Raw genomic sequence first — 26404 nt, 5'->3', positions numbered from 1 at the left:
ATGACTACCTTTAACGACATCCTGCAAGAAGCCGGCAAATTCGGCTTTTTCCAGAAGCGCATCTTCTTCCTGTTGTGTCTCGTCTCAGTGCCCTTTGCTGGAGCTTATGTAGGCATCGTGTTTCTGGGCTTCACCCCCGTGCACTGGTGTCGTAACCCCATGGTGAAGGAGGTCCAGATGCACTGTGGCTGGACCGTAGAGGAGTCGCTCAGGGTCAGTGTGCCTTTTCAGAACACATCTGTTGGAGCAGTGCACAGTCAGTGTGAAGGGTTTGACATCGAGTGGAACGTCACTCATCTCAGCTGCGATGACCTGGATGGAGAGATCGCAGAGGCAAAGCATGCTACCCTGCCCACGAGTGCCTGCAAGGATGGTTGGGACTATGATTATGAGGGAAGAAAATCCTTCGTCACTGAGGTATGATGGAAATGGCTTTCATTCTGTTACAGCCTTATAATATATTCAGTGAGCAGGCAAAAATATAGTAAAGTGCAAAGGTTTGTGCACCTCTGAAGCACCGAATATTTATTGTGCTGGGTTTCGCAGATGTTCCTTCATCATAAGCTATAGTACTGTGCAAAAGTCAACGAAGTGTTATAGAGCAAAGACGCCTTCAAAAATAATGAAATTAAATGTTTCTACATTAAAAAATATACCATAAAGAGCAGTAAACAGTAATAAATGAAACAAAGTCAGTGTGTGATATGATGAGCCTTTCCTTCCAAAACAATAGTAGTCTCAGGTACAATGAGTGCAGTTTTATAAGGAAACGAGCTGTAGGTTTTACTGAACATCTTACAGAACCAGTCACAGTTCTTCTGGACACTTTGTTGCACTTGCTTCTTATTTTTCCAGCGAAACCCAGCAGCCTTCTGGTGCTCTCTTATGCTGTTTACATTACTGACATACAAACATTTGTGGAACAGATCGCCATGAGGTCACCATGTGCAACCACCACATTTCCTCTGTGATCCATCAAACTTCAGAAATTAAACCATTGGGACTCTTTACATTGTGATATCAATCCATGTTGAAAGCACAAAATTCATTATTATTATCATTATCTTTATTGAATTATCACAAACCCATGAGGAAATAACCTGTAAGAACAATCCTGTCAGTGTCTGATAACAGAATGCTGTCTCTCTAATCATTATATTTCATGTTTCCTTGTGTTTCAGTTTAATATGGTGTGTGAGAACGCTTGGTTATTAGACATGTGCCAGGCAATGCTCTCTGTTGGATTTTTAGTAGGCAGCATTGCCATGGGATACCTTGCTGACAGGTACAACACACTTCTGTCACTTGTTCCTCGGGGTCATGATCACATGATAGCTCACACTGTATAAACCATGTTTTAACCCTGACTTCACAAGGCTTTCATTACTGACTGGTGAATGCATTAGGTTTGGACAGATGACTGGCTCTGGCCCTGCCACGATGAAAAGATCAGAACCAAACCAATAAGGCACTGATTTCCGATAACTAATATTATTGACCTATACGCACCCCTTGTGACAGTAGACATTGTCGAAAAGCAGACTTACAGAAAAATAAAGATTTTAAGATAAGATCAGATATTCCTTTATTGATCCCCATGGGGGGAAATTCAGGTGTTACAGCAGCTCAAGTATAGAGTAAATATAAATAGATGTAGACTAAGTAAAAGAAGAAAAACAAAATAGAATAAAAGTATAATATAATAAAAAATAGAATTAAATAAGCACAATTACTCACAAAATATGGGAACAAACAACAAGAATTGGTACTGGCACTAAATCAACTTGTGGTGTGTACAGGTAGATGGTGCTAGTGGTGTAGAGCCATATAAAGTGACAACATTATATGAACTAATAAATTTATCCCTAATGAGCAAGCCTGAGGTGACGGTGGCAAGGAAACACTCCCTCAGACAACACAAGGAAGAAACCTTGAGAGGAACCAGACTCAAAAGGGAACCCATCCTCATCTGGGTGATAACAGATAGCGTGATTATAAATAACTCGCTTCTAAAGCTGTGTCTTATATGGTCAAAAACTGCAAATGTGTAACAAGGAAATTCATTGTACTATAGTTTTAAAATGAAATCTCTTTTGTCCGCGTGGGTTTCCTCTGGGTGCTCCGGTTTCCCCCACAGTCCAAAGACATGCAGGTTAGGTTAACTGGTGACTCTAAATTGACCGTAGGTGTCAATGTGAGTGTGAATGGTTGTCTGTGTCTATGTGTCAGCCCTGTGATGACCTGGCGACTTGTCCAGGGTGTACCCCGCCTTTCGCCCGTAGTCAGCTGGGATAGGCTCCAGCTTGCCTGCGACCCTGTAGAAGGATAAAGCGGCTAGAGATAATGAGATGAGATGAGATCTCTTTTGTTGAAGTTATCAGCTGTTCAATGATGGATACTTGAGTGCAAACGGCACATGACAACTGCAGTCCTAAAGTTATCATGGCAATTGTAGTCCTCAGCCATTATAGCAAAATTTAAGTGTCAGAGGGCCATCTTCTAAGTGTCTCGGTCCATATAGGGCAGGAGCGATGTGATGAGACTCCAGCCAGAAGTAAGGTTTCAGGATGGATCAGGCAGGTCTGAAGAGCAGGAGAGGTCAGCATTACTGGTGTCTCAGGATTGATGTGTAACGAGAGAGAGAGAGAGAGAGAGAGAGAGAGAGAGAACACGCACATAGGTTGCTGTGCCTGCCTGTTGTCAACTAATGATTAAGAACAGAGTACATTGTGTTCTGAGTGTAAGCAGGGACTCCATTAAGACTAACTATGACTACATAACTAAAAGGGGAGAACCAGAAGGTAACACAGACATGAGGGAGCCCTAGGACATAAAGCAGCCAGCTACTACACCGTCAACAAACCCAAGTGCACATGTGAGAGTGGAGGAGGGGATGACAGCATCCATACATCCCAGTTTACCAAAACACACTGTGCCCAAGAACCCTGCAGATCTACTGCTTTACGTAATAAAAAGCTATTAACAAAAGGCTTGACTAAACAGATGTTTCCAGCCTAGACTTCGACACTGAGATCGTGTCCTAGTCCCAAACACTACTTGGAAGGCTGTTCCATATCTGTGGGGCTTTATAAGAAAAGGCTCTGCCCCCTGATGTACCTTTCACTATTTGAGGTACCAACAAATAGCCTGCACTTTTTGATCTAAATAGACGTGGCAGGTCATAAAAGACCAGAAGTTTGCTCAGGTACTGGAGCATGAGACCATTCAGTACTTTATAGGTCAATAGTATTATTTTATAATCAATGCAAAATTTGATTGGGAGCCAGTGCAGTGTGGATAAGGTAGGGGTGATGTGGTTATATCTTCTAGTTCTGGTAAAGACTTTTGCTGCTACATATTGGCCTAACTGGAGCTTGTTTATTCATCTACTGGAACATCCAGACAGTAAAGCATTACAATAGTCCAACCTACAGGTAACAAATGCAGAACTAGTTTTTCTGCATTGTGTCGTGACATCATATTTCTTATCTTAGCAATATTTCTGAGATGAAAGAAGGCTATCTTTGTAATATTATCGACATGAGTTTCAAATGACGGACTGGAGTCAATGATCACACCGAGGTCTTTTATTGCTGCATGTGAAGAAATAGAAGAGCCATCCAGAGTTACTATGTAATCAAAAAATTTACTTCTAACTGCATGTGGTCCTAGTATATATCTTGTCAGAATTAAGTAGAAGGAAGTTAATAAGCAGCCAGTGTCTAATGTCCTTTGCATGTTCCTCAATTTTATTAAGCTGGTATCTCTTATCTGGCTTTACTGAAACATACAACTGTGTGTCATCAGCATAACAGTGGGAGCGAATACCATGCTTATGAATAATATTACAGAAAAGTAGCATAAAAGCTAAGACAGAACCTTGTGGAACACCAGACTTTATGCATAGAAAAGTCACAAATTACATCAACAAAGCACTAACAATCAGTTAAATAAGGCCTGAGTCAGGAAAGGGCTGTTCCCTTAACTCCAATGACATTTTCTAGTCTGTCAAGGAGAATGGAATGATCAGTGCTGTCAAAGGCTGCACAAAGGTCAAACACCACAAGCAAGGAGGCACAGCCCTGATCAGAGGCCAGTAGTAGGTCATTTACTACTTTAACCAGTGCCGTCTTTGTGCTTTGATGAAGTCTAAATCCTGACTGTTTGTTTGTATATAAAAAAAAATCTCCTTCTCACCCCCGGCGGGGGGGTGGTATCCATGTCATCCTCAAGCTCGGGTCCTCTACCAGAGGCCTGGGAGTTTGAGGGTTCTGCGCAGTATCTTCGATGTTCCTAGGACTGCGCTCTTCTGGACTGAGGCTTCAGATGTTGTTCCTGGGATTTGCTGGAGCCACTCTCCCAGTTTGGGGGTTACTGCCCCAAGTGCCCCCACTACCACGGGGACCACGCAACCCTTGACCTTCCACATCCGTTCCAGCTGCTCTTTCAACCCTTGATACTTCTCAAGTTTCTCATGTTCCTTCTTCCTGATGTTGGCGTCAGCTGGGATCGCCACATCTATCACCACCACCCTCTTCTGCTCTTTGTCCACCACCACTATGTCCGGTTGGTTAGCCAGGATCTGTTTGTCAGTCTGGAAGCTGAAGTCCCACAGAATCTTGGCCCTGTTGTTCTCAGCCACCTTCTGTGGTATGGCCCATTGGGACTTGGGTATTTCTATTCCATATTGGTTGCAGATGTTCCTGTATACTATCCCAGCCACTTGGTTGTGCCTCTCCATGTACGCTGATCCAGCTAGCATCTTACACCCTGCTACTATGTGCTGGACTGTTTCAGGGGCTTCTTTGCACAGTCTGCATCTTGGGTCTGATCTACTCTGGTAGATCCTGGCCTCTATGGCTCTTGTGCTTATGGCCTGTTCTTGTGCTGCCATGATTAGTGCCTCTGTGCTGTCTGTCAGTCCTGCATTATCCAGCCACTGGTAGGATTTCTTGATATCAGCCACTTCCTCTATCTCACGGTGGTACATGCCATGTAGGGGTTTGTCTCTCCAGGTTGTCTGTTCCTCCTCCTCCTCTGCACTCTCATCAGGGTTCTGCTGCCTGAGACATTCACTTAGCAGTTCATCCTTTGGGGCCATCTTTCTGATGTATTCTCGGATTTTCGATGTTTCATCCTGGACCGTGGTCTTGATGCTCACTAGCCCTCGGCCTCCCTCTTTCCGCTTAGTGTATAGTCTCAGGGTGCTGGACTTGGGGTGGAACCCTCCATGCATGGTGAGGAGCTTTCTAGTCTTGATATCTGTGGCTTCTATCTCCTCCTTTGGCCAGTTTATGATACCAGCGGGGTATCTGATGACTGGTAGTGCATACATGTTGATGGCTCGGACCTTGTTCTTACCATTCAGCTGACTTTTCAGGACCTGCCTTACTCTCTGGAGGTATTTGGCTGTGGTTGACTTCCTTGTGGCCTCTTCATGGTTTCCATTAGCCTGTGGGATGCCAAGGTACTTGTAGCTGTCTTGGATATCACCTATGTTGCCCTCTGGTAGGTCAATCCCTTCAGTCCGGATCATCTTGCCTCTCTTTGAGACCATCCGGCCACACTTGTCCAATCCGAATGACATCCCTATGTCATCGCTGTAGATCCGGGTGGTGTGGATCAGCGAGTCTATTTCTCGCTCGTTCCTGGCATACAGCTTGATGTCATCCATGTAGAGCAGGTGGCTGATTGTTGACCCACTACGGAATCGGTACCCGTAGCCGCTCTTCGTGATGATCTGACTGAGGGGGTTCAGGCCTATGCAGAACAGCAGTGGTGATAGCGCATCTCCTTGGTATATGCCGCACTTGATGTTGACTTGGGCAATGGGTTTTGAGTTGGCCTCTAGGGTTGTCTTCCACATTTCCATTGAGTTCTGGATGAAGGTCCTTAGGTTCCTGTTGATCTTATACAGTTCCAGACATTCCAGTATCCATGTGTGTGGCATTGAGTCGTAGGCTTTCTTGTAGTCAATCCAGGCAGTGCACAGGTTGGTCTGTCTCTTCTTACAGTCTCGGGCGACTGTTCTATCGACCAGTAGCTGGTGCTTGGCTCCTCTGGTGTTACTGCCAATTCCTTTCTGTGCCTCGCTCATGTATTGAGCCACATGCTTACTCATTTTTGCCGCAATGATGCCTGACAGGGCCTTCCATGTTGTGCAGAGACAGGTAATTGGCCGGTAGTTGGATGGGATGAGTCCCTTCTGGGGGTCCTTCATGATTAGGACTGTCCTGCCTTGGGTTAGCCATTCTGGGTGGGTCCCATCCCTCAGCAGCTGGTTCATCTGTGCTGCTAGGCGTTCATGGAGTGCAGTTAGCTTCTTCAGCCAGTACGTATGGATCATATCGGGGCCTGGTGCTGTCCAGCTCTTCATCTTTGACACTCTTTCTTGGACGTCTGCCATTGAGATGGTTACTGGTTCTTGTTCTGGGAGGTTGCTGTGGTCAGCTCTTAGGTCCACTAACCATTGGGCATCGGTGTTGTGTGATGCCTTTCTTTCCCATATGTCTTTCCAGTATTTTTCCACCTCAGCTCTTGGTGGGTCTGACCGGTTGTTGTTCCCCTGCCATTGAGAGTACACCTTGGCTGGTTCAGTGGAGAACAGCTTGTTTATTCTCCTGGCCTCTCCTTCCTTGGTGTATCTCTTCAACCGGGTGGCCAGAGCTGTTAGTCGCTGTTTGGCAGTTTCGAGTGCCTCTGGTATGGAGAGTGAGTTGTACTTCCTGGGCGCCCCTTTATTCACCATGTTCCCTTTCTGTAGTTCAGCTAGCTGGCTAACTTCTCTCCTTGCTGCCTTTATCTTGGCCTCTAATCGTCTCTTCCATGGTGGATACTGTTTGTTATGTCCCAAGCCCACCTTGTGTCCAAGCATCTCCATGATTACTGTTGCTGTACTGTGTATCAGCTTGTTGGTCTCAGTGATGGTTCTTGTGGAGATTGTCTTCAGAGCAGCATTCACATCTACTAGTAGATCTTCTGAAGGTACTTGGCAACTCAGCTTCGGTATTCGTCGGGGGCTCCAGGTTTCCAGTTGCAGTTGGGTCACGATCTTCCTTCTCAGGTCAGCAGCTCTTGTGTTGAGGCTGTTAGCTGTTGGGGCTTGGTACCCAATCTCTGGTTGTGGGGATGATGACATCTCCCCGCTGACCTGTCTTCCTGGCTCCCCCTTGCCGTAGCATCATTGTTGTATTTCATTAATCTCTAGTTGTGATAGCAGATTTCGATTATGGATGTTGGAACACTGGGCTAATAGCTGTTTCTTTGTTAGCCTTGATTGTGGGTTTCAAAGTATCCAATGGTCCCACATTCGCTGCATGTATCCCCTCTCTCTGGGATTGCTTGTATAGTAGCATTCCAGCAAATCCGTATTTTCTGTCCTCGTCCATCGATGTCTTGTTCCAGTAGCCCATTTCTCATCAGTTTGCCCTGGTTCCCTAGCAACTGACGCAGACCCATATATATATGGGCAGCACGGTGGTGTAGTGGTTAGCGCTGTCGCCTCACAGCAAGAAGGAGCAAGAAGGTCCGGGTTCGGGCCCCGTGGCCGGCGAGGGCCTTTCTGTGCGGAGTTTGCATGTTCTCCCCGTGTCCGCGTGGGTTTCCTCCGGGTGCTCCGGTTTCCCCCACAGTCCAAAGACATGCAGGTTAGGTTAACTGGTGACTCTAAATTGACCATAGGTGTGAATGTGAGTGTGAATGGTTGTCTGTGTCTATGTCTCAGCCCTTTGATGACCTGGCGACTTGTCCAGGGTGTACCCCGCCTTTCGCCCGTAGTCAGCTGGGATAGGCTCCAGCTTGCCTGCGACCCTGTAGAAGGATGAGGCGGCTAGAGATAATGAGATGAGATGAGATATATATATGTCCATCTCAGGAACTGGTCTCTCATTTGGGACATTATGGTCAAAAAATACATTTTCTAATTTTACTAATTTTTTTGCATTTACCTAACACTCAACGTTTCTTTTGTCATGTTTAATAAGAATAAAGATAGTATCTTGCTTTATCTGGCCTCCACTGTGGAAAAGTTTTTGATTACAATTCAAATGCTTTTGTAAAATTGATTTCCATATAAAATAACTACATCATGAACAATTAAAGCCCCTCCTTCACAGATGAGTGAAAATATTGAATACATTTCTTCTTTTTGATTGCTTGGGTTCAAAATGCCAAGTTATGATGACTGAATTGATTATTCACTTAAATATGAATAATATGATACATTTTGGGTATTTGATATGGCGAAATAGGACACAATGGAAAAATCAAGAACACACCGGAAAGATGAGAATAACGGTGGTGGTAAAAGAACAGCGACTGTACCAGCTGAAGGTCATGTGGGTCTCTGCTGCAGCGCGCGAGCAATTGGACATCACTACTGCACTGGACAGAGCGCAAGGTGGGGGCGGGGCAAAATGACTGGCCATAGATTCTATCAAAAGTGCGATCTAAATTGACCATGGTTGCAAAATATTGGCCAAAAATATGCAAACACTACGAAATATGAAAGTAAGATGAAAAAGAAACATTCTATGGCCTTATACTGCAAGACTAAAACAAAATAAAACTGTCAAAACTCACCTTTTCAGTGATAACGTCCGAACAGATCACCCGCGTAACAGAGAGACCACGAATGGAAGCACGATCATCTTCTAACTGTTGGAGTGGAAAATTCCATTCTACACATGCAAATTATTAATGTGTGTCCTTCCCTGCACACAAATAACACGCTACGGTAAAAAATAGACCACAACTCATTTTATAGCTCAGAAATTCATATAAGACCAGCTACCATCGTAACATATTCTGTAAGAAACATATTAGGCATATTTAATGGGGTACCCCCACAGTACCCAGTTTCTGAGACAGACCCATATATATATATATATATATATATATATATATATATATATATATATATATATATACAGGGTGTGATTTGTCAAAAAAACAGAAGGGGGGATGTTTTTTTTTTAAATCATGAAAGGTCACAAAATTAAGGTAACAATAGGCTAACAGCTCAGTAACATCCGATGATATCAAATGAATAACACTAAATGAAAACGAACACTAAACCAGAGATAGTAAATTCATCTTCCTATCTCTCTGACTAAATACACGAACACTAACACAACAAAGTTCGCATTGCTTGTCGCGTTGCTGTGATGTTTCTCTCCCTTCAGATTAAATGGACAGTGACTCGAAAATCACTAAAATACATGAATACTAAATGAACTGTTTGCTCTGATGGCGCAGTTCACATTGTGCGCAGCTTTCCGATTTAAACGGGTTTTTTCTCATCCTTATACTTCCTGTTTCATGGACTGTAACGGATTTGCTTTTTTAGTAATTTTAATACAGAATTTACTTTGAAATTATAATCAGACACTCCAACGCCCCCCCTAAAAAAAAAAAATCGGCCGTGAAAAAGGCGGCATCCGCCAAAAGGCGCGCTGTTTGCATCCCTGCACATTGATACATTGTAGATAATTGTACAGTACAATGTATTATTCTATGAGAACGCAAAGATATTGTTATTATCTACAATGTATCTATTTGCTGGGGACGTTCGTGAACATTAAAGCTGCCACTTCGGGTCATTTTGAAAGTGAGTGCAATGTAGACCATAGAAAACTGTCTCACAACATGCCTGTCATGTCAACTTTTTTTTTGGTTTGTTTGTTTTATTGACGGGGTTGTCCCCGAGGATTTTTTTTCAGCAGAGATAAAAACCAGAGGGGGGGATGATCCCCCCCATCCCCCCAGCAAATCGCACCCAGTATATATATATATATATATATATATATATATATATATATATATATATATATATATATATATATATATATATATATATATATAAAATAAAACTATTTATCTGGAAACATGTCCATTTATTATTAATTTTTGTGTTTTCAAGGTATAGCCTACTTAATGAGAAAAAAGTTTGATCCTGTAGTGGACATCTATTATGGACATAATTCACCATACCTTTTTCCTCTGATCTGATGTGCGTTCCACACGACATGTTTAATGTGTTACCTGGTTAGAGTATTAGCGACGCGGCCCATTTAAGGATGGGAACTCGGTTTGTTTATCTGATGGGGAGCGCCATCTTCTTTTTGATTCTTCTTTGAGTGTTTCAATAAACGACACGCTGTTGCGTTGTCAAAGTGAGAAATTAACTCTTCTTTTCTAATATCGCAATTTCCACAATCCATCTTCATTACTCAAATATAGCATACAGTATATGCAATTTTAATATAACAATGAAATACTTTGTGATACTTTATTCATTTTTTATGTAGAAACTGTACAAAAAATAATTTCAGTTAAAACAAAAAAAATCAATTTGCATATTCGTCATTAATTTGTGTACGAGTGAAACAGACTTCTTTTTTTTTAATTGTTGAGTGCTTTCATATGTTTGACACTCCATTGCTACTCTGCTAAACTCTGCTTGGGTCAGCTGATTGTTGTAGTGGAGTTGCACTGTGCCCTCTGGTGAACAAACTATGCAATGACAATGCTCATAACATGATTAAAGGATCCAGCTTCTGTCTCTGTTTCTTTTTTGAACTGTTATTATCGATTTATCAGCAATTAGCTCATCTCTCATCTCATTATCTCTAGCCGCTTTATCCTGTTCTACAGGGTCGCAGGCAAGCTGGAGCCTATCCCAGCTGACTACGGGCAAAAGGCGGGGTACACCCTGGACAAGTCGCCAGGCAATTAGCTCATATCAGCCGATAATAATGACACACCGTTTTATCGGTCAGCCCCTAGAAAGGATCCTTAATGTTTTCTTGCTATAGAAGGGAACATTTGTTGGCAATGCTGAGTGCGAGTTATCTGGGCAAGTTAGTGTAACTTGGTAAAGATCGGGTGTTGTTTATTTTTGGTAATTTAATAATCAGTATTCCAGGTGGGGGCCAGAGAACAAGCAGATCAAATTAAACAGGGATTATCCATGATCAGAACATGAGGGAGAGTCAAAAACCAGAATGAACAAGAAGCAAATGGATGCATGATAAGACTTTGCAATGAAAGATTTAGCAGGGTTTAAACAGAGAAAATAATTACAAGCTTAACACAGAACACATCAATGACAGGACAGGACGGAAGTGACAGAAATCTAAACAAAGACACGTGGGGGAAAAAAAAGATAAAATTGCATGACAAGAATTCAAACCAAACCAAACTGGAGCAGTGCATGTTGTACTGGATACCGTGCTACATGCTAGAGAGGAAAGATTTGTGAGGTAGCTAACGTAGCATAGTTACCTCATCCCTCGTCCTTCCCATGCCAGGATCTGGTCTTCCCAGGCAGTCTCCTGTCCCATTACTAACCAGGTCCTTAAGGTGTGTTGGGCGGCGTATCAGTAGCCCTCAGCCTCTCACCTATTACATAGCTAGGGTTACAGTGGGTAGCTGGTCCTCTGGTAACCACGAGAGTTTGACTCCCTACTCACAGCTATATTGTGGCGTGCCTCACCAGATGGCAATAGATACCATTTTTATGATGGTCTTTGGTATGATTGGACTGTGAGTAGAACTCATGATCTCCTGGTCAAGAGGTGGACACACTAACCACTAGGCCAACTCGCAGTCAGTTACCTACTGTAAAACCTATTTTAACTGTATTTAACTAACTAAGCAAGTTTGCAAATTGCCTAGTTAGCTAGTCTTTAACATAGTTTCAGAAGTCTTGATTCTGATTGGTCAGTAGGTGTTGAGTAAATTTATCCAAACAGCAGCTCTGACAGTAGTTCAAGCGGCAACGAAAATGACAGGTTTTTATCCAAACACTCATACATTATCATAACCACTTACACAGAACTCGCTACTGACATGAACGTATTTGTTTGAAATGTGGTTTTATTTTCTTTGAGGTGAAGTTTATTTAGCATTTTTGGAAGACCAGCATTAGTGCTTTGTAACAGGCAGAGGTAAATCTGTTTCTTGTGTATGGTATCTTATGTATGGTTGATTTCGCTAAAAAAAAAAAAAAAAAGACATTTTATTTAGGAAAAATCTGAGAAGGAACCATTATTCACAGCGTGAACTAAAATACCGTATCTGCAATGTATTGCTGCATTTTAATACCTTAATACACTGACACACTTTTCTTCTGCTCTGTTCCTACAGGTTTGGTCGAAAATCAATTTTTCTGGTGTCCTGTATTCTGAATATAATTACAGGAATTCTAGTCGCTGTATCTCCTCACTACATTGCCCTGCTGGTGTTCAGAGGGCTGTATGGATTTGGGACGAAGAGTGGCTCGATGATAGCATTTGTTCTGAGTAAGAAAGCAAGCTCTCACTATTATTAAATGTTGAGTTTTTAGGAAAGTAACAGGAAAACAGCATTATCTGGCTTTTATATACAGCCTGACTTTAAGAAACCCAGAAATAACAACCAGAACAAACTATACAATGTTCTTTAAAGTTAGCCAAGTGAGCTTATTTTAAACTATGCAATATAAACTAGGTAATGTGTATTCAATGCTCAAGAAAGTTATGAAAATATCTCAACCTTTTACCTCTTAGCTTCCATGAATATGCATTAACCTGCAATTTGGAAATGTCTTTATCACGCCATCCCAAATAGCTAATGTCACTAACTTTAGGTGATGTAGCTAACCCGCTCGCTAAATGCCAGGAAAACGAGCAAGACTGAAACAAGTTCAGTCTCCAAGTCTTGACCCGGATTGTCATTTTCTTGGTGATTTATTTAACTGCAGTCAAACCAGACATGGTATACTATATGACCCAAGAATTTAATAAATAAACCAATGAATTTTAACATTTTAAATTTTAAAGATTAAGCACAAAATTTTAAGAACAAACAAGGATGTAGTAGCTCATCTGGCCTGCCATCAAAACAACCATGATGACCAAAACATCAAACAGAACTGAAATGTGACAATGTGAGAGAGGACCAACCTCCACGACAAATTGTTGACAACAGGAAAATCAACAAAGGACTAAATTTTGTTCCACAAGTGAAAATCTACGAAAAACAGCGATCAGAACTGAATTTTGCGTGCTCAATGAGAGAGGAGATACAATTCTAGTCAGAAGAAAATGTGTTAAGTTGACCTAATTACTAATTTGTTAGCAAAAATTTGACAATACAATGACCAGGTTTCGTGCAGAAGGTCTAGTTCTTTCAAATAAAACAATCAGAATTGAAATCCATTGAGAACTGAGGGAGGGAGGAGATATGATTGAACTGAAAATAAACAAAGTTGTAAACAAATTGTTTACAACAAGAAAATAAACAAACAATCGATCAAGTTTTGTTCCCTGAAGGAAGATCTACTCAAAACTTCGATCAGAACTGGAATCAGACGAGAATTGTGAGAGGAGATACAATTCTAATGAGAAGTCCCAAAATTTGTGAAGTTGACCTAATTAGCAGCTCGTTTGCATAAATTTGACAATACAATGACCCAAGTTTTGTGCAGAAGGTTTAGTTCTTTCAAAAGAAACGATCAGAACTGAAATCCATTGAGAATTGACGGAGGAGATACAATTTGACTCAAGGGAAGATCTATCCAAAACCTCGATCAGAACTGGAATCGGATGAGAAATCAGAGAGGAGATAAAGTTCTAGTGAGAGGCCTGGAAAATTCGCTTATTTGGCCTAATCACTAACTCGTTACTAACTCAGCTGTATGGCCACATGAGCCAATTAGCTGCATTCAGTCAGTTTGTAATAATTTTTTTTAAAGTTCATAACATATCCAGAGTATCTCAGAAAAGCATATTGTGACATAATTTTCACGATTTTGATATTGTATCATATCATGCAGCACTATTAACCAGTATAGTTAGAATACTCTACATCTGGTTGAGATGCATTTTAAAGGGAAAGGTACTGTATTTCAGGAAAATCTGCAGTTTTCAGAACGATATAGAGTAGAAAATATACATTTTCACCATATGAAGAATTTTCCCAGGCCACCACATGTAGATTCATGTTTGTTCGAGGACCTTGGCAATAATTTCATGCCTCCTCTGTTCTACCCTCAGTTACAGAGCTGGTGGGCGTGGAGTACCGGAGGCCAGTAGCTGTGTTCTTTCAGATGTTCTATAGCATCGGTCTCCTCATCCTGCCCCTCATAGCCTACCTCATCAAGAGCTGGCGCTGGCTGCAGGTGGCCATCACAGCTCCACAACTCTGCTTCCTGGCTTACTATTGGTGAGGCTTGGGGTTCTGTTAAGTCATATAGCTTTATGATTTTGAGACATGGATGGTGATTTTTTTTAAATGATTTTATTATATGGATTTTGCCTCTAGGTTTATTCCTGAGTCACCGAGATGGCTTCTCTCCCAGAACAACTCCAGTAAAGCTGCGGAGATCATAAAGAAAATGGCCAAAGAGAACAAGAAGATGCTTTCCAAAAATATTGAGGTGCATTCATACTTCTGCGTTGTGGGGTTTATAATTATTAGTATAAATATGGAGGTGATTATAGAAAATCACACATGCTGATTGGTAGAGAAATTGGGATTATTTCTCGATAATCACCTCAAGCGACTCGCCAAAATGGCGGCCTATAGCTTTGTCACCGTAAGTGAGGAAGAATTAGAAATGATGAAAGAAAATGCTGTTCCTAAAAGCACTAAAGATGCTACAAAGTTTGGTCTAAAATTATTCAAAGGTAAGGTGGGATTGTGATTTATTTTATCGATATGACTCGGTGTAGATAACTGACAAGTGTGCGCGTCACCGTTATTGCATTTGCATACTGCTTTTGAAGATTGAAATAAATTATTTTTAATATTTTTAAAATAATCACCTGTGTATTTATACTAGAACAATTATCCACCTCAGGCTCAATGAATATCTGTGAATAATAACCTCAACTTCATCTTGCTTATTATTTACTGATATTCACCTAGCCTTCAGTGAATAATTGTTAACTCTGAAGCCTACGTTTACAATTATTCAGGAAGAAGAAAGATTTTTGTGCAAATGATCACCAATCATCACCAATACACACTTGAGATTCCATCACAAATTCACCAAAGAATCCTTACTTCAGCAGAACTTTCGTATGATACTCACAGTATTCGTGCAACCAAATATTGTGTGATGAAAAAATCACGATACAAACTTATGATTTGAATTGATGAAATAAAAAATGAATCTCAATTATTATTAGGCTGTGTAATCTTAGTTTTTCCAAGCTGTAACTGTGCTCTTTAGACAGAAGAGAAAGATACAATATCAACAATTGTACATGACTTCACTGTAGGTGGAAGTAAGACAGCTCTAATGCCATGAAAAAAAAACACAAAAAAAAATAAACCACATCTAAAATGGGAAAGAGCTGTTGTGTGATTGACTCTACAAATAGATTTAACAAGAAATCAGAGCTCTCTTTTTACAAACTGCAGAAAGATAAAGAAAAGAGACACGAACAAGGAAGTACAAATGTTCATAAAAGTTTATTAAGAAAAGGCCTATTTATTATTAACATTTTTAATTTTTAATAAAAATAATATTTTAGTTAATATGCTATTATATTTTACTCCAACATTTACAAATGTGGGTAAATAATTATTGTTTTTTTAATCAATAAAATGCAACAAAATTTTATTTAGCAAAAAGAATATTTAAGTTGATAAAAAAGGAAAATTAATGTTGCATTTTTTGGTAATAAAATTTTCTTCATGTAATTTTTTTCAAAAATTTTGTGGGAAAATCGAATTGAAAACCAACATTGTGAATAGAAACAAATCCTGAATTGGGTGAAATTCACAGACAGAGATTCAAAAATTGTCCTGTCTTTTATAAAATAAACGAATAGTCATAATTTTTATTTATTTATTTATTTATTTATTTACATTGGGGATTAGAGATGTCTCATCTCATCTCATTATCTCTAGCCGCTTCATCCTTCTACAGGGTCGCAGGCAAGCTGGAGCCCATCCCAGCTGTGCCGCCCGGATTAGAGATGTTTCAGAGAATTAAATGAAAATGAAAAAAAAGGTAATGAATGATTTTTTTTAGTGGACCTACTCAAGAAAACAAACAAAATCAGGTTAAAAAAATTGTTTTTGAAAAATGTCTTCTTCCCACAGACACTTCAGGAGGATAACACAGACATTTCTGTTGCCTCTTTCATGGACTTGATCCGAACCCCCAAGATGAGAAAACACACCTTCATCCTCAGCTTCAACTGGTACGTCTGAGAACCACAGCACATGAGTGAACTGCAGAACACAGGGCTGTGCGTCTGAGATGTGTTTTTATCTTACAGGTTCGCTAGCGCTGTGGTGTATCAGGGTCTGATCATGCGTCTGGGGATCCTGGGTGGAAATGTCTACATTGACTTCCTCATTTCTGGCATAGTGGAATTCCCTGCTGCCCTCCTCATCCTCTTCACAATTGACCGAGTTGGTCGACGGCTGCCGTTTGCAACAGCCAATATTGTCTCCGGAGCTGCCTGCCTTATAACGGCTTTCATTCCAGAGAGTAAGTAACACGCTGCAGCCTGTAGTAATACGTTTCATAAAAGGCTTTAAACAAACAGTCTTACCAAAGAAAAGATTTTCAGTTTTCAATTTACACCAAATGTCGAATTCAGTCATTCAGCTGAGACGTGTTTACCATCCTAAATGTGCTAATGAAGCTACAAGGCGAATGTAGCTACAGTAATAGCTAACAAAACCTTAGATAGCTTTGGCTTAATTTATCAATCTTTTCATAAAAAGGTGTTCATGTTTTTGTAGCCAAACAAAACCAAAAATTCCATTTAAATTTACAAAAGTCTTTTTAAATAAGTCTTTGCACTTATCTGCATATTTTAATAAATGCCAGTCATCCGGAAATTTCCAAGCACCATTTGTGGCATAGATTTGCATTCAGCCACTCCCACAAAACTCCAGAAAAGGGAAATTTCACATTTGGAAAGGACAAATGGCAATGAAATGGTGAAAGAGCACCTCCAAAGCACCTTGTGCGCTAAATATTCCAGTAATGCAACTCAGTCATTGCAACTCAGCTACCGCATACACACACTAACTCATCCTCCTTTTATAGGATGCCATTACTTTTATCCTAGTTTTGTAAAAGTTGTATTTATCTTATATGTCATAATTTACTGATTTGCATGAATATGAAACCACTGTGTTTCACAAAATCAGTGTGTAATTGAAATCAATAAGCGATTTAAACTTGACAGCGTAATTTGGATTTAAAATCGCAGTAAAATCCAAAAATTATACAGATTGAAGATTCACACTAGTAGTCGAGACCATCTATACTGAGATCAAGACCAAAGTGTATCAGGGTTCTAACTAGGCCTTTTCAGCGTATCGAGCCGATACGCAGTGCTTCCTTACCGCTATGCCCACAATATTGCTGACACGCCTGTAAAAGTTGCCGCTACACTAATAAAAAGACTTGTCAATCTTGAAAATGTGGTCTTTTGTTTAATTTTCCCTTGTTATCCCCACGCGATGGCGAATGTTCTACATTCGGACATACTCCACTCCCCATCCACGTAAGCGCCCAGTGCATAGCTGCCCAAGTAGTTCCATGTGGAGATTGTCACTGATCATGCTAGTCTGGTTTACCTCCTTCCTTATGCTGTGTTCGTGGTAAACCGCCATCCATGTTAAGACGTGCTTACATGCTATGCATGTAATACATGCCGGTCCGCGGCATTTTTTTTATGACACAACACGGTGCATTGAAACCGTTGGCATAACGGTCACTAGGGGAAGGTACAGTGTCTTGCTAATGTATTCATCCCCCTTGGTGTTTGTCCTGTTTTGTCGCATTACAAGCTAGAATTAAAATGGATTTTTGGGGGGTTAGCACCATTTGATTTACAGAACATGCCTACAACTTTAAAGCTGCAAATTGTTGTTTTATTGTGACACAAACAATAATTAAGATGACAAAACAGAAATCTGGAGTGTGCATAGGTATTCATTCCCCCAAAGTCAGTACTTTGTAGAGCCACTTTGTGATGCAATTACAGGTGTAAGTCTCTTGGGGTATGTCTTTATTAGCTTAGCACATCTAGCCACTGGGATTTTTGTCCATTCCTCAAGGCAAAACTGCTCCAACTCCTTCAAGTTAGATGGGTTGCGTTGGTGTACAGCAATCTTCAAGTTATGCCACAGATTCTCAATTGGATTGAGGTCTGGGCTTTGATTAGGCCATTCCAAGACATTTAAATGTTTCACTTTAAACCACTCCAGTGTAGCTTTAGCATTATGTTTAGGGTCATTTTCATGCCAAAACATGAACCTTCGTCTCAGTCTCAAACCTCTGGCTGACTCAATCAGGTTTTCCTCCAGAATTGCCCTGTATTTAGTGTCATCCATCTTTCCTTCAGTCCTGACCAGCTTTCCTGTTCCTGCAGATGAAAAAACATCCCCACAGCATGATGCTGCCACCACCATGCTTCACTGTAGGAATGGTGTTCTCAGGGTGTTGGGTTTGTGCCACACACGGCATTTCCCATGATGGCCAAAAAGATCAAGTTTAGTCTCATTTGACCAGAGGATCTTCTTCCATGTGTTTGGGGAGTCTGCCACATGCTGTTGGGCAAACTCCAAACGTGTTTTCTTAAGCAATAACTTTTTTCTGGCCACTCTTCCATAAAGCCCCGCTCTGTGAAGTGTATGGCTTAAAGTGGTGCTATGGACAGATACTCCCATCTCCACTGTGGATCTTTGCAGCTCATTCAGTGTTATCTGTGGTGTCTTTGTTGCATCTCTGATTAATGCCCTCCTTGCCCGGTCTGTGAATTTTGGTAGGTGGCCTTCTTTTGTCAGGTTTGTAGTGGTGACATATTCTTTCCATTTTGGTATAATGGATTTAATGGTGCTCCCTGGGATATTCAAAGTTTGGGATATTTTTTATAATCCAACCCAAGCCATACTTCTCCACAACTTTGTCTTTGACCTGTTTGGAGGCTCCTTGATTTTCATGTTGCTTGCTTAATGGTGTTGCAGAGTCAGGGTCCTTCCAGAACAGATTGATTTATACAGACATCATGTGACAGATCATGTGACACTTTGATTGCACACAGGTGGATCTTAATCAACTAATTATGTGACTTATGAAGTGAATTGGTTGGACCAGTTCTTATTTAGGGGTTTCATGCAAAAGGGGGCGAATACTTATACACACTCCAGATTTCTAGTTTTTCATCTTAATTATTGTTTGTGTCACAATAAAACAACAATGTGCACCTTTAAAGTGGTAGGCATGTTCTGTAAATCAAATGGAGATAATCCTCCAAAATCCATTTCAATTCCAGCTTGTAATGCGACAAAACAGGACAAACACCAAGGGGGATGAATACTTTTGCAAGACACTGTATGATATGAGTTAGATTTGGATAGTCATGTACTATAATTGAATAGCTTAAGCTGAAAATAAAGCCGACACTTGGTGAACATCAACTGGTTGTTTAATTCTTATTCCATAAATATGTCACTAATATACTTGAATATTAATTAGAATCAGTCTTCAATCAAAAACAATCACAGCAACTTTTGGCAAAAAAAAAAAATCTCATTAATATTACCAATAAAGAGTGACTTTCAGGGAGGCCTGCAAGTGCCAGGAAATGCACAAGAATGCATCTCCGAGCATGTAGAACCCGTGAGCTTTCAGGAGCCTAAGGTGTTCCCCAAACCCCCGTCCATTATGACTGGTACCACTACGTTGATATTTTGGTCTAGTTAGAACCCTGCAAAGTGTATTAAGACCGAGACAAGACCAAGATTTTGAGGAGTTGAGATCAAGTCAAGACCACGGCCAAGGCAGGGTGAGACCGAGTCAAGACCAGGCCCAGGCCAGTGTGTGTGGGGGAGGGGTCACAGTTGTTAATAGGAAGAAAAACGTCAAATCAGCAGTGAGTCACCTTATTGGTCGCTTGTGAAGCAGGAAGTTTTCCATCCAATCACAGTGACGATCTTAACAAATAAATCAAACAATGCACAGGCAGTTTAGTGAAATCCCCTCAGTTGTGGTCTTGACCGGTATTGAAATAAACTCCCGAGTCTCTTTGTCTGAGACCGAGACAAGACCGAGTAAAAATACGGTCGATTTCGAGACGAGATCGAGACCTTCAGAAAGTGATCTTGAGACCAGTCTCGAGTACAACAACACTAATTCACACTAATATTTCTGCTTATATGGAAATTTATACAAACTCATGAACCAACCATAGGACATGAACTTTTTTTTTCTGAACATTTATTTTCAGCCTCGTGTAAAATAAGTCAAACATTTTATTCATTGATTCTTTTATGTGCCATTTGAATAAACTCCCAACCACTCTAAGGGTTTTCCTTCCCTTTAAACCTCTGTTTCCTGCAGGTTTGTTCTGGTTTAAAACGACTGTGGCTTGCATTGGGAGACTGGGAATCACTATGGCTTTTGAACTGCTGTTTTTTGTAAACACTGAGTTGTACCCGACCTTCATCAGGTGAAATAGCTCTGAAGTTTGAAGGTCACATGCTGCCAAATAACTCAGTATGACCTTGTACATTTATGCTGCACATGGTGCATATGGCACAGAACACTGCGCTACTGGTTCAGTTTAGTCTTAATATGTGTATATGCTGGGGTGGGGGGATGGGAGGATAACTAGCCCAGTCGCCTGGGACGAGCACATCTGGTGATTGTCACCAGATGTGCAACACTAGTGTTGTAGTCAAGACCATCTAAACTGAGACCAAGACACATCTGGTGCACATCTGGTGACAAGTATCTGGGTGACTCGTTTTTCCATTCACAGTTGGAAATTGGCAGAGAAGCCAAATTCAGTAGACTGTTGATGTAATTGTCGCCATTGCTTTTTTTTTTTACTTCACTTAACCAACATCATATTTTTCTTCTTCCAGCTGTTCCCGTTAGGGGTCACCACACCAGATAATGTCCCTCCATATCCATATCTTCTTCTGTTACACCAACCATCCTCATGTCCTCTTTCACCACATTCATAAATCTCATCTTTGCGCTTCCTCTTTTCCTTCTACCTGGCAACTCCATCTCCTGCATTCTTTTCCCAATATACCCTGTCCATGTCCAAACCATCTCAATCAACTTAACCAACATCTGAAGAAATAATAACTCCACAACTTGTTGAATTTCACAAAAGTAAACTTTTCATTTGATATGTTGGTTTACACATTACACTCCCCAACTGGTTTGCAGTATATGCTTCTCTGTGGTGCAAAGCATCCCACACCCTACTACACTGTAGAAACTACACTTACTCGGCATATTAATTAGCTTGAAACGATTTTAGATCTTTCCAGAATCAGGAATATGAAGGGATGTGAAAACAGTGACACAGCTGAGCAAAGTACAGTACAGTGCAAATCTTATACTAGCAAAACCTGCAGTTGCTTTGCCTTTGAATACTTGAGTGACAGAAAGCAAAGACACTCGATAGACACAAGCTTTTACTCCAAGCTTTTGGACCTATGGTCCATCATCAGGGACAGAATGGAATGAAGGTTAATGAAGTTATAACTAATAAGTTAATCAGTAAGTTACATTCCATTCTGTCTCTGATGATGGACCATAGATCTGAAAGCTCTGAGTAAAACTTTGTAAATTTGTGTGGAAGACATGTTTTTATTTAATTAATATGATTCCCACATACAAACTTTGGAGATAACTTTTTTTATGCGATGAGAGAACACCACAGCTCACAGTCGAAATGTTAGCCAAAGACTTTCTGCCTTTTTGTTGAGGGCGAAAACACAATGTTTCATCAAACTGTATTAATCTACATAATTATCCTGTCATACAACTGGAGCTCTGGGTAAACACAACATGGGGCTGGGAGCCAAATGAATTTTTCCATCCAGTAAAGAATTGATCAGCTTCTGATATGATAAATTTGGTTAACTATATGTTATAGTAGTTTCTAACTAAAGAGTAATGACATGTATTCCTGCAGGAACTTGGGGTTTTTAGTGTGCTCTACTTTATGTGATATCGGAGGGATTGTAGCCCCGTTCCTGCTTTACAGACTTGCAGTCATCTGGCTGGAGCTGCCACTTATCATTTTTGGTGTGTATGAAACAAAACTATACCTTGTTTTCTTTTTTCTTTGCATCATTTCGAGGAAAAAATATAGAAACACTGCAATTTTTCTTTGTGATCTCAAATATTTTGGTTTCACACTTTCTAACCACCAGAGCCTATCTATAATCATTTTTTATTTATAATGACATTAGCTGATCATTTTATTACTTTTTGAATTGTTTCATTTTTACTCTTAGTTTCTCTGATTTATGCGATACTGTACCCACAAAAAAGCTGGGCAGCCTTCAGACAAAATGAAAGACGTTTACAACCCCGATTCCAAAAATGTTCCAAAAATGGGACAAAGTACAAATTGTAAATAAAAACGGAATGCAATGATGTGGAAGTTTCAAAATTCCATATTTTATTCAGAATAGAACATAGAGGACATATCAAATGTTTAAACTGAGAAAATGTATCATTTAAAGAGAAAAATTAGGTGATTTTAAATTTCATGACAACAACACATCTCAAAAAAGTTGGGACAAGGCCATGTTTACCACTGTGAGACATCCCCTTTTCTCTTTACAACAGTCTGTAAACGTCTGGGGACTGAGGAGACAAGTTGCTCAAGTTTAGGGATAGGAATGTTAACCCATTCTTGTCTAATGTAGGATTCTAGTTGCTCAACTGTCTTAGGTCTTTTTTGTCGTATCTTCCGTTTTATGATGCGCCAAATGTTTTCTATGGGTGAAAGATCTGGACTGCAGGCTGGCCAGTTCAGTACCCGGATCCTTCTTCTACGCAGCCATGATGCTGTAATTGATGCAGTATGTGGTTTGGCATTGTCATGTTGGAAAATCCCTGTGATGACCTGGCGACTTGTCCAGGGTGTACCCCGCCTTTCGCCCGTAGTCAGCTGGGATAGGCTCCAGCTTGCCTGCGACCCTGTAGAACAGGATAAAGCGGCTAGAGATAATGAGATGAGATGAGATGTTGGAAAATGCAAGGTCTTCCCTGAAAGAGACATCATCTGGATGGGAGCATTATGTTGCTCTAGAACCTGGATATACCTTTCAGCATTGATAGTGTCTTTCCAGATGTGTAAGCTGCCCATGCCACATGCACTAATGCAACCCCATACCATCAGAGATGCAGGCTTCTGAAGTGAGCGCTGAAAACAACTTGAGTCGTCCTTCTCCTCTTTAGTCCGAATGACACGGCGTCCCTGATTTCCATAAAGAACTTCAAATTTTGATTCATCTGACCACAGAACAGTTTTTCACTTTGCCACAGTCCATTTTAAATGAGCCTTGGCCCAGAGAAGACGTCTGCGCTTCTGGATCATGTTTAGATACGGCTTCTTCTTTGAACTATAGAGATTTAGCTGGCAATGGCGGATGGCACGGTGAATTGTGTTCACAGATAATGTTCTCTGGAAATATTCCTGAGCCCATTTTGTGATTTCCAATACAGAAGCATGCCTGTATGTGATGCAGTGCCGTCTAAGGGCCCAAAGATCACGGGCACCCAGTATGGTTTTCTGGCCTTGACCCTTACGCACAGAGATTCTTCCAGATTCTCTGAATCTTTTGATGATATTATGCACTGTAGATGATGATATGTTCAAACTCTTTGCAATTTTACACTGTCGAACTCCTTTCTGATATTGCTCCACTATTTGTCTGCGCAGAATTAGGGGGATTGGTGATCCTCTTCCCATCTTTACTTCTGAGAGCCGCTGCCACTCCAAGATGCTCTTTTTATACCCAGTCATGTTAATGACCTATTGCCAATTGACCCAATGAGTTGCAATTTGGTCCTCCAGCTGTTCCTTTTTTGTACCTTTAACTTTTCCAGCCTCTTATTGCCCCTGTCCCAACTTTTTTGAGATGTCTTGCTGTCATGAAATTTCAAAATGTCTCACTTTCGACATTTGATATGTTGTCTATGTTCTATTGTGAATACAATATCAGTTTTTGAGATTTGTAAATTATTGCATTCTGTTTTTATTTACAATTTGTACTTTGTCCCAACTTTTTTGGAATCGGGGTTGTAGTTTGTGGATAATACAAGGGGTTAAATAGTGTATGGTCGGATATTAGTAGTAACACCCACATTTTGTAGTGTTACAACGTGCGACTGAAATAGATTTAATTGGGATGACATGTCATGAAGCAACCAAGAAGCCAAGAGTAACTCTCAGTATGATGCTACCACCACCATGCTTTCCTGCAAGGACCATTTTCTCAAGGTCAGGGTTCTCCAGAAAATCTGAAGTAGCCAGCTAAAAAAAAAGTAGTAGGCAGCTCTGGAATTTGCCACAGCACGCTAATGCTCAGGGGGTCTGGAGGCAGGCCCCACAGAAAATTTTGAAATTTACATGCCTTCTGGTGCATTCTCAGCTAATAAATTACTAATCATTTCCCTGTAAAATACTTGCAAAATATATATGAAATTCCCCTCCGGATGTATGTGTGCTTGGCTTTCTCAGTTACCCTCTGTAGTATGCTGCCTGGCTCTGTAACATAACTACATATGCTATGGTGTGGTCACATGGTCCAGTTCAGCCAGTCAGAGTGTGAGAATCAATCAAAAAATATGGCGTCACTTCTGGTCATGTTAGACCCGAACTGAAGACAATTTTGTGGTGGAATAATTGGATTTACAGCAAATTATGGGCAGTGCAGACAATATAAATTGCTTGAAAATTGAAAGGGAAGGTTTTATTTTTTTTCTGGGATTGAGTAGCTGGCGTAGACTGTCTGTGTAGCCGGAGAAAATCGCTGGTCACCGGCATTTTTGGACATCTCTGCAAGGTGGTGTGCAGTGTTGGGTTTCTGCCAAATATAGTGGATCTTAGTCTCCAACATGTCTTTTGGCAAACTCCAAACAAAACTTCATAGGGCTTGCCATTATAGCATATTATATAGCCTAATGGTTAGAGAAGCAGCTTTGGGACCAAAAGGTTACTGGTTTGATTCCCTGGACCAGCAGGAATGGTTGAAGTGCTCTTGAGCAAGGCACCTAACCCCGAACTGCTCCCCAGGCTGATCTGGGTATGCTGTATGTCACTCTGTATGAGAGCGTCTGCTAAATGCCTGTAATCTAACGTACAGACATAAAGCCCGGTTTTGTAGAGTGTCCAAGTTATGGTTGTCCTGTGAACAGCTTCTCCTGTCTGAGCTGTTCATATCTCCAGCTCTTTCAAGTTAGTTTTGGCCTCTTGGTTGCTTTTCTGACTAAAATTTAAAAGTTTAGTATAAATTCTTGAATTAAATGTTTGCCATGACTACAGCTCAGCTGGGTGTCTGTGGTAGTGTACTCATAGACAGACTAGAGAAAGTGTATTAGACATAAATTCCAACAACTCCAATAGGAATCCTGGCAGTGATCGCTGGTGGTTTAGTCCTGCTGCTTCCTGAGACCAGAGGTGTACCTCTTCCAGAGACCATCGATGACATTGAACACCCAAACAAGTGAGATATATATTTATTGTTTGAGTTGTTTGAGCACCATCACTGGCATGGCATCACACATTGTTATATTTTGTCTTTTCTTATTGTAGAAACAAAGATAAAAGTCATCAGCTGGATAATCTCCTGCAGCCAGATGTGACACAAAATAAAGAAACTACAACAGTTTAAGTGGAACATTTTCGCTCTGACAGTGGTAACGTGTGGAGTTTAATCTGTAGCACCCTATCAGGAGTTGATGAGATGGATGGGCTACTGTTCAGTAAGAGAGACCAGAACTGGTTGTCACAGTACTTACAGTGTCTTGCAAAAGTATTCATCCCCCTTTGTGTTTGTCCTGTTTTGCCGCATTACAAGCTGGAATTAAAATGGATTTCTGGGGAGTTAGCACCATTTGATTTACACAACATGACTACCACTTTAAAGGTGCAAATTTTTGTTTTATTGACCCCCTTTCCTATGAAACCCCTAAAAGTATAGTAGATCAGGGTTGGATTATAAAAAAAATCCCAAACTTTGAATAGCCCACGGAGCACCATTAAATCCATTATAGCAAAATGGAAAAAATATGGCACCACTACAAACCTGACAAGAGAAGGCCACCCACCAAAACTCACAGACCGGGCAAGGAAGGCATTTATCAGAGATGCAACAAAGACACCAAAGATAACAATAAATGAGCTGCAAAGATCCACAGTGGAGATGGGAGTATCTGTCCATAGGACCACTTTAAGCCATACACTCCACAGATCAGGGCTTTATGGAAGAGTGGCCAGAAAAAAGCCATTGCTGAAGAAAACACATTTGGACGTTGCTCAACAGCATGTGGCAGACTCCCCAAACACATGGAAGATGATTCTCTGGTCAAATGAGACTAAAATTGATCTTTTTAGCCATCATGGGAAAT

General features: G+C 40.7%; 1 protein-coding gene across 1 annotated transcript; it reads left to right on the top strand.

Annotated features, from left to right (window-relative positions):
* On the top strand, window positions 1-25668 carry LOC132882710 (solute carrier family 22 member 2-like). The gene is made up of 11 exons (XM_060915805.1): window positions 1-417; window positions 1182-1285; window positions 12148-12302; window positions 14037-14205; window positions 14305-14419; window positions 16096-16196; window positions 16275-16489; window positions 20360-20468; window positions 21954-22066; window positions 25401-25500; window positions 25590-25668. The coding sequence occupies exons 1-11, from the start codon at window positions 1-3 to the stop codon at window positions 25666-25668; spliced, it is 1677 nt and encodes a 558-aa protein (XP_060771788.1).
* The last annotated feature ends 736 nt before the right edge of the window (window positions 25669-26404 follow it).

The sequence above is a fragment of the Neoarius graeffei genome, chromosome 3, assembly GCF_027579695.1.
Source record: "Neoarius graeffei isolate fNeoGra1 chromosome 3, fNeoGra1.pri, whole genome shotgun sequence".
Classification (NCBI taxonomy): Eukaryota; Metazoa; Chordata; class Actinopteri; order Siluriformes; family Ariidae; genus Neoarius; species Neoarius graeffei.
Note: the sequence above shows the minus strand (reverse complement) of the source record. Positions and strands in the feature narration are given on the sequence as shown.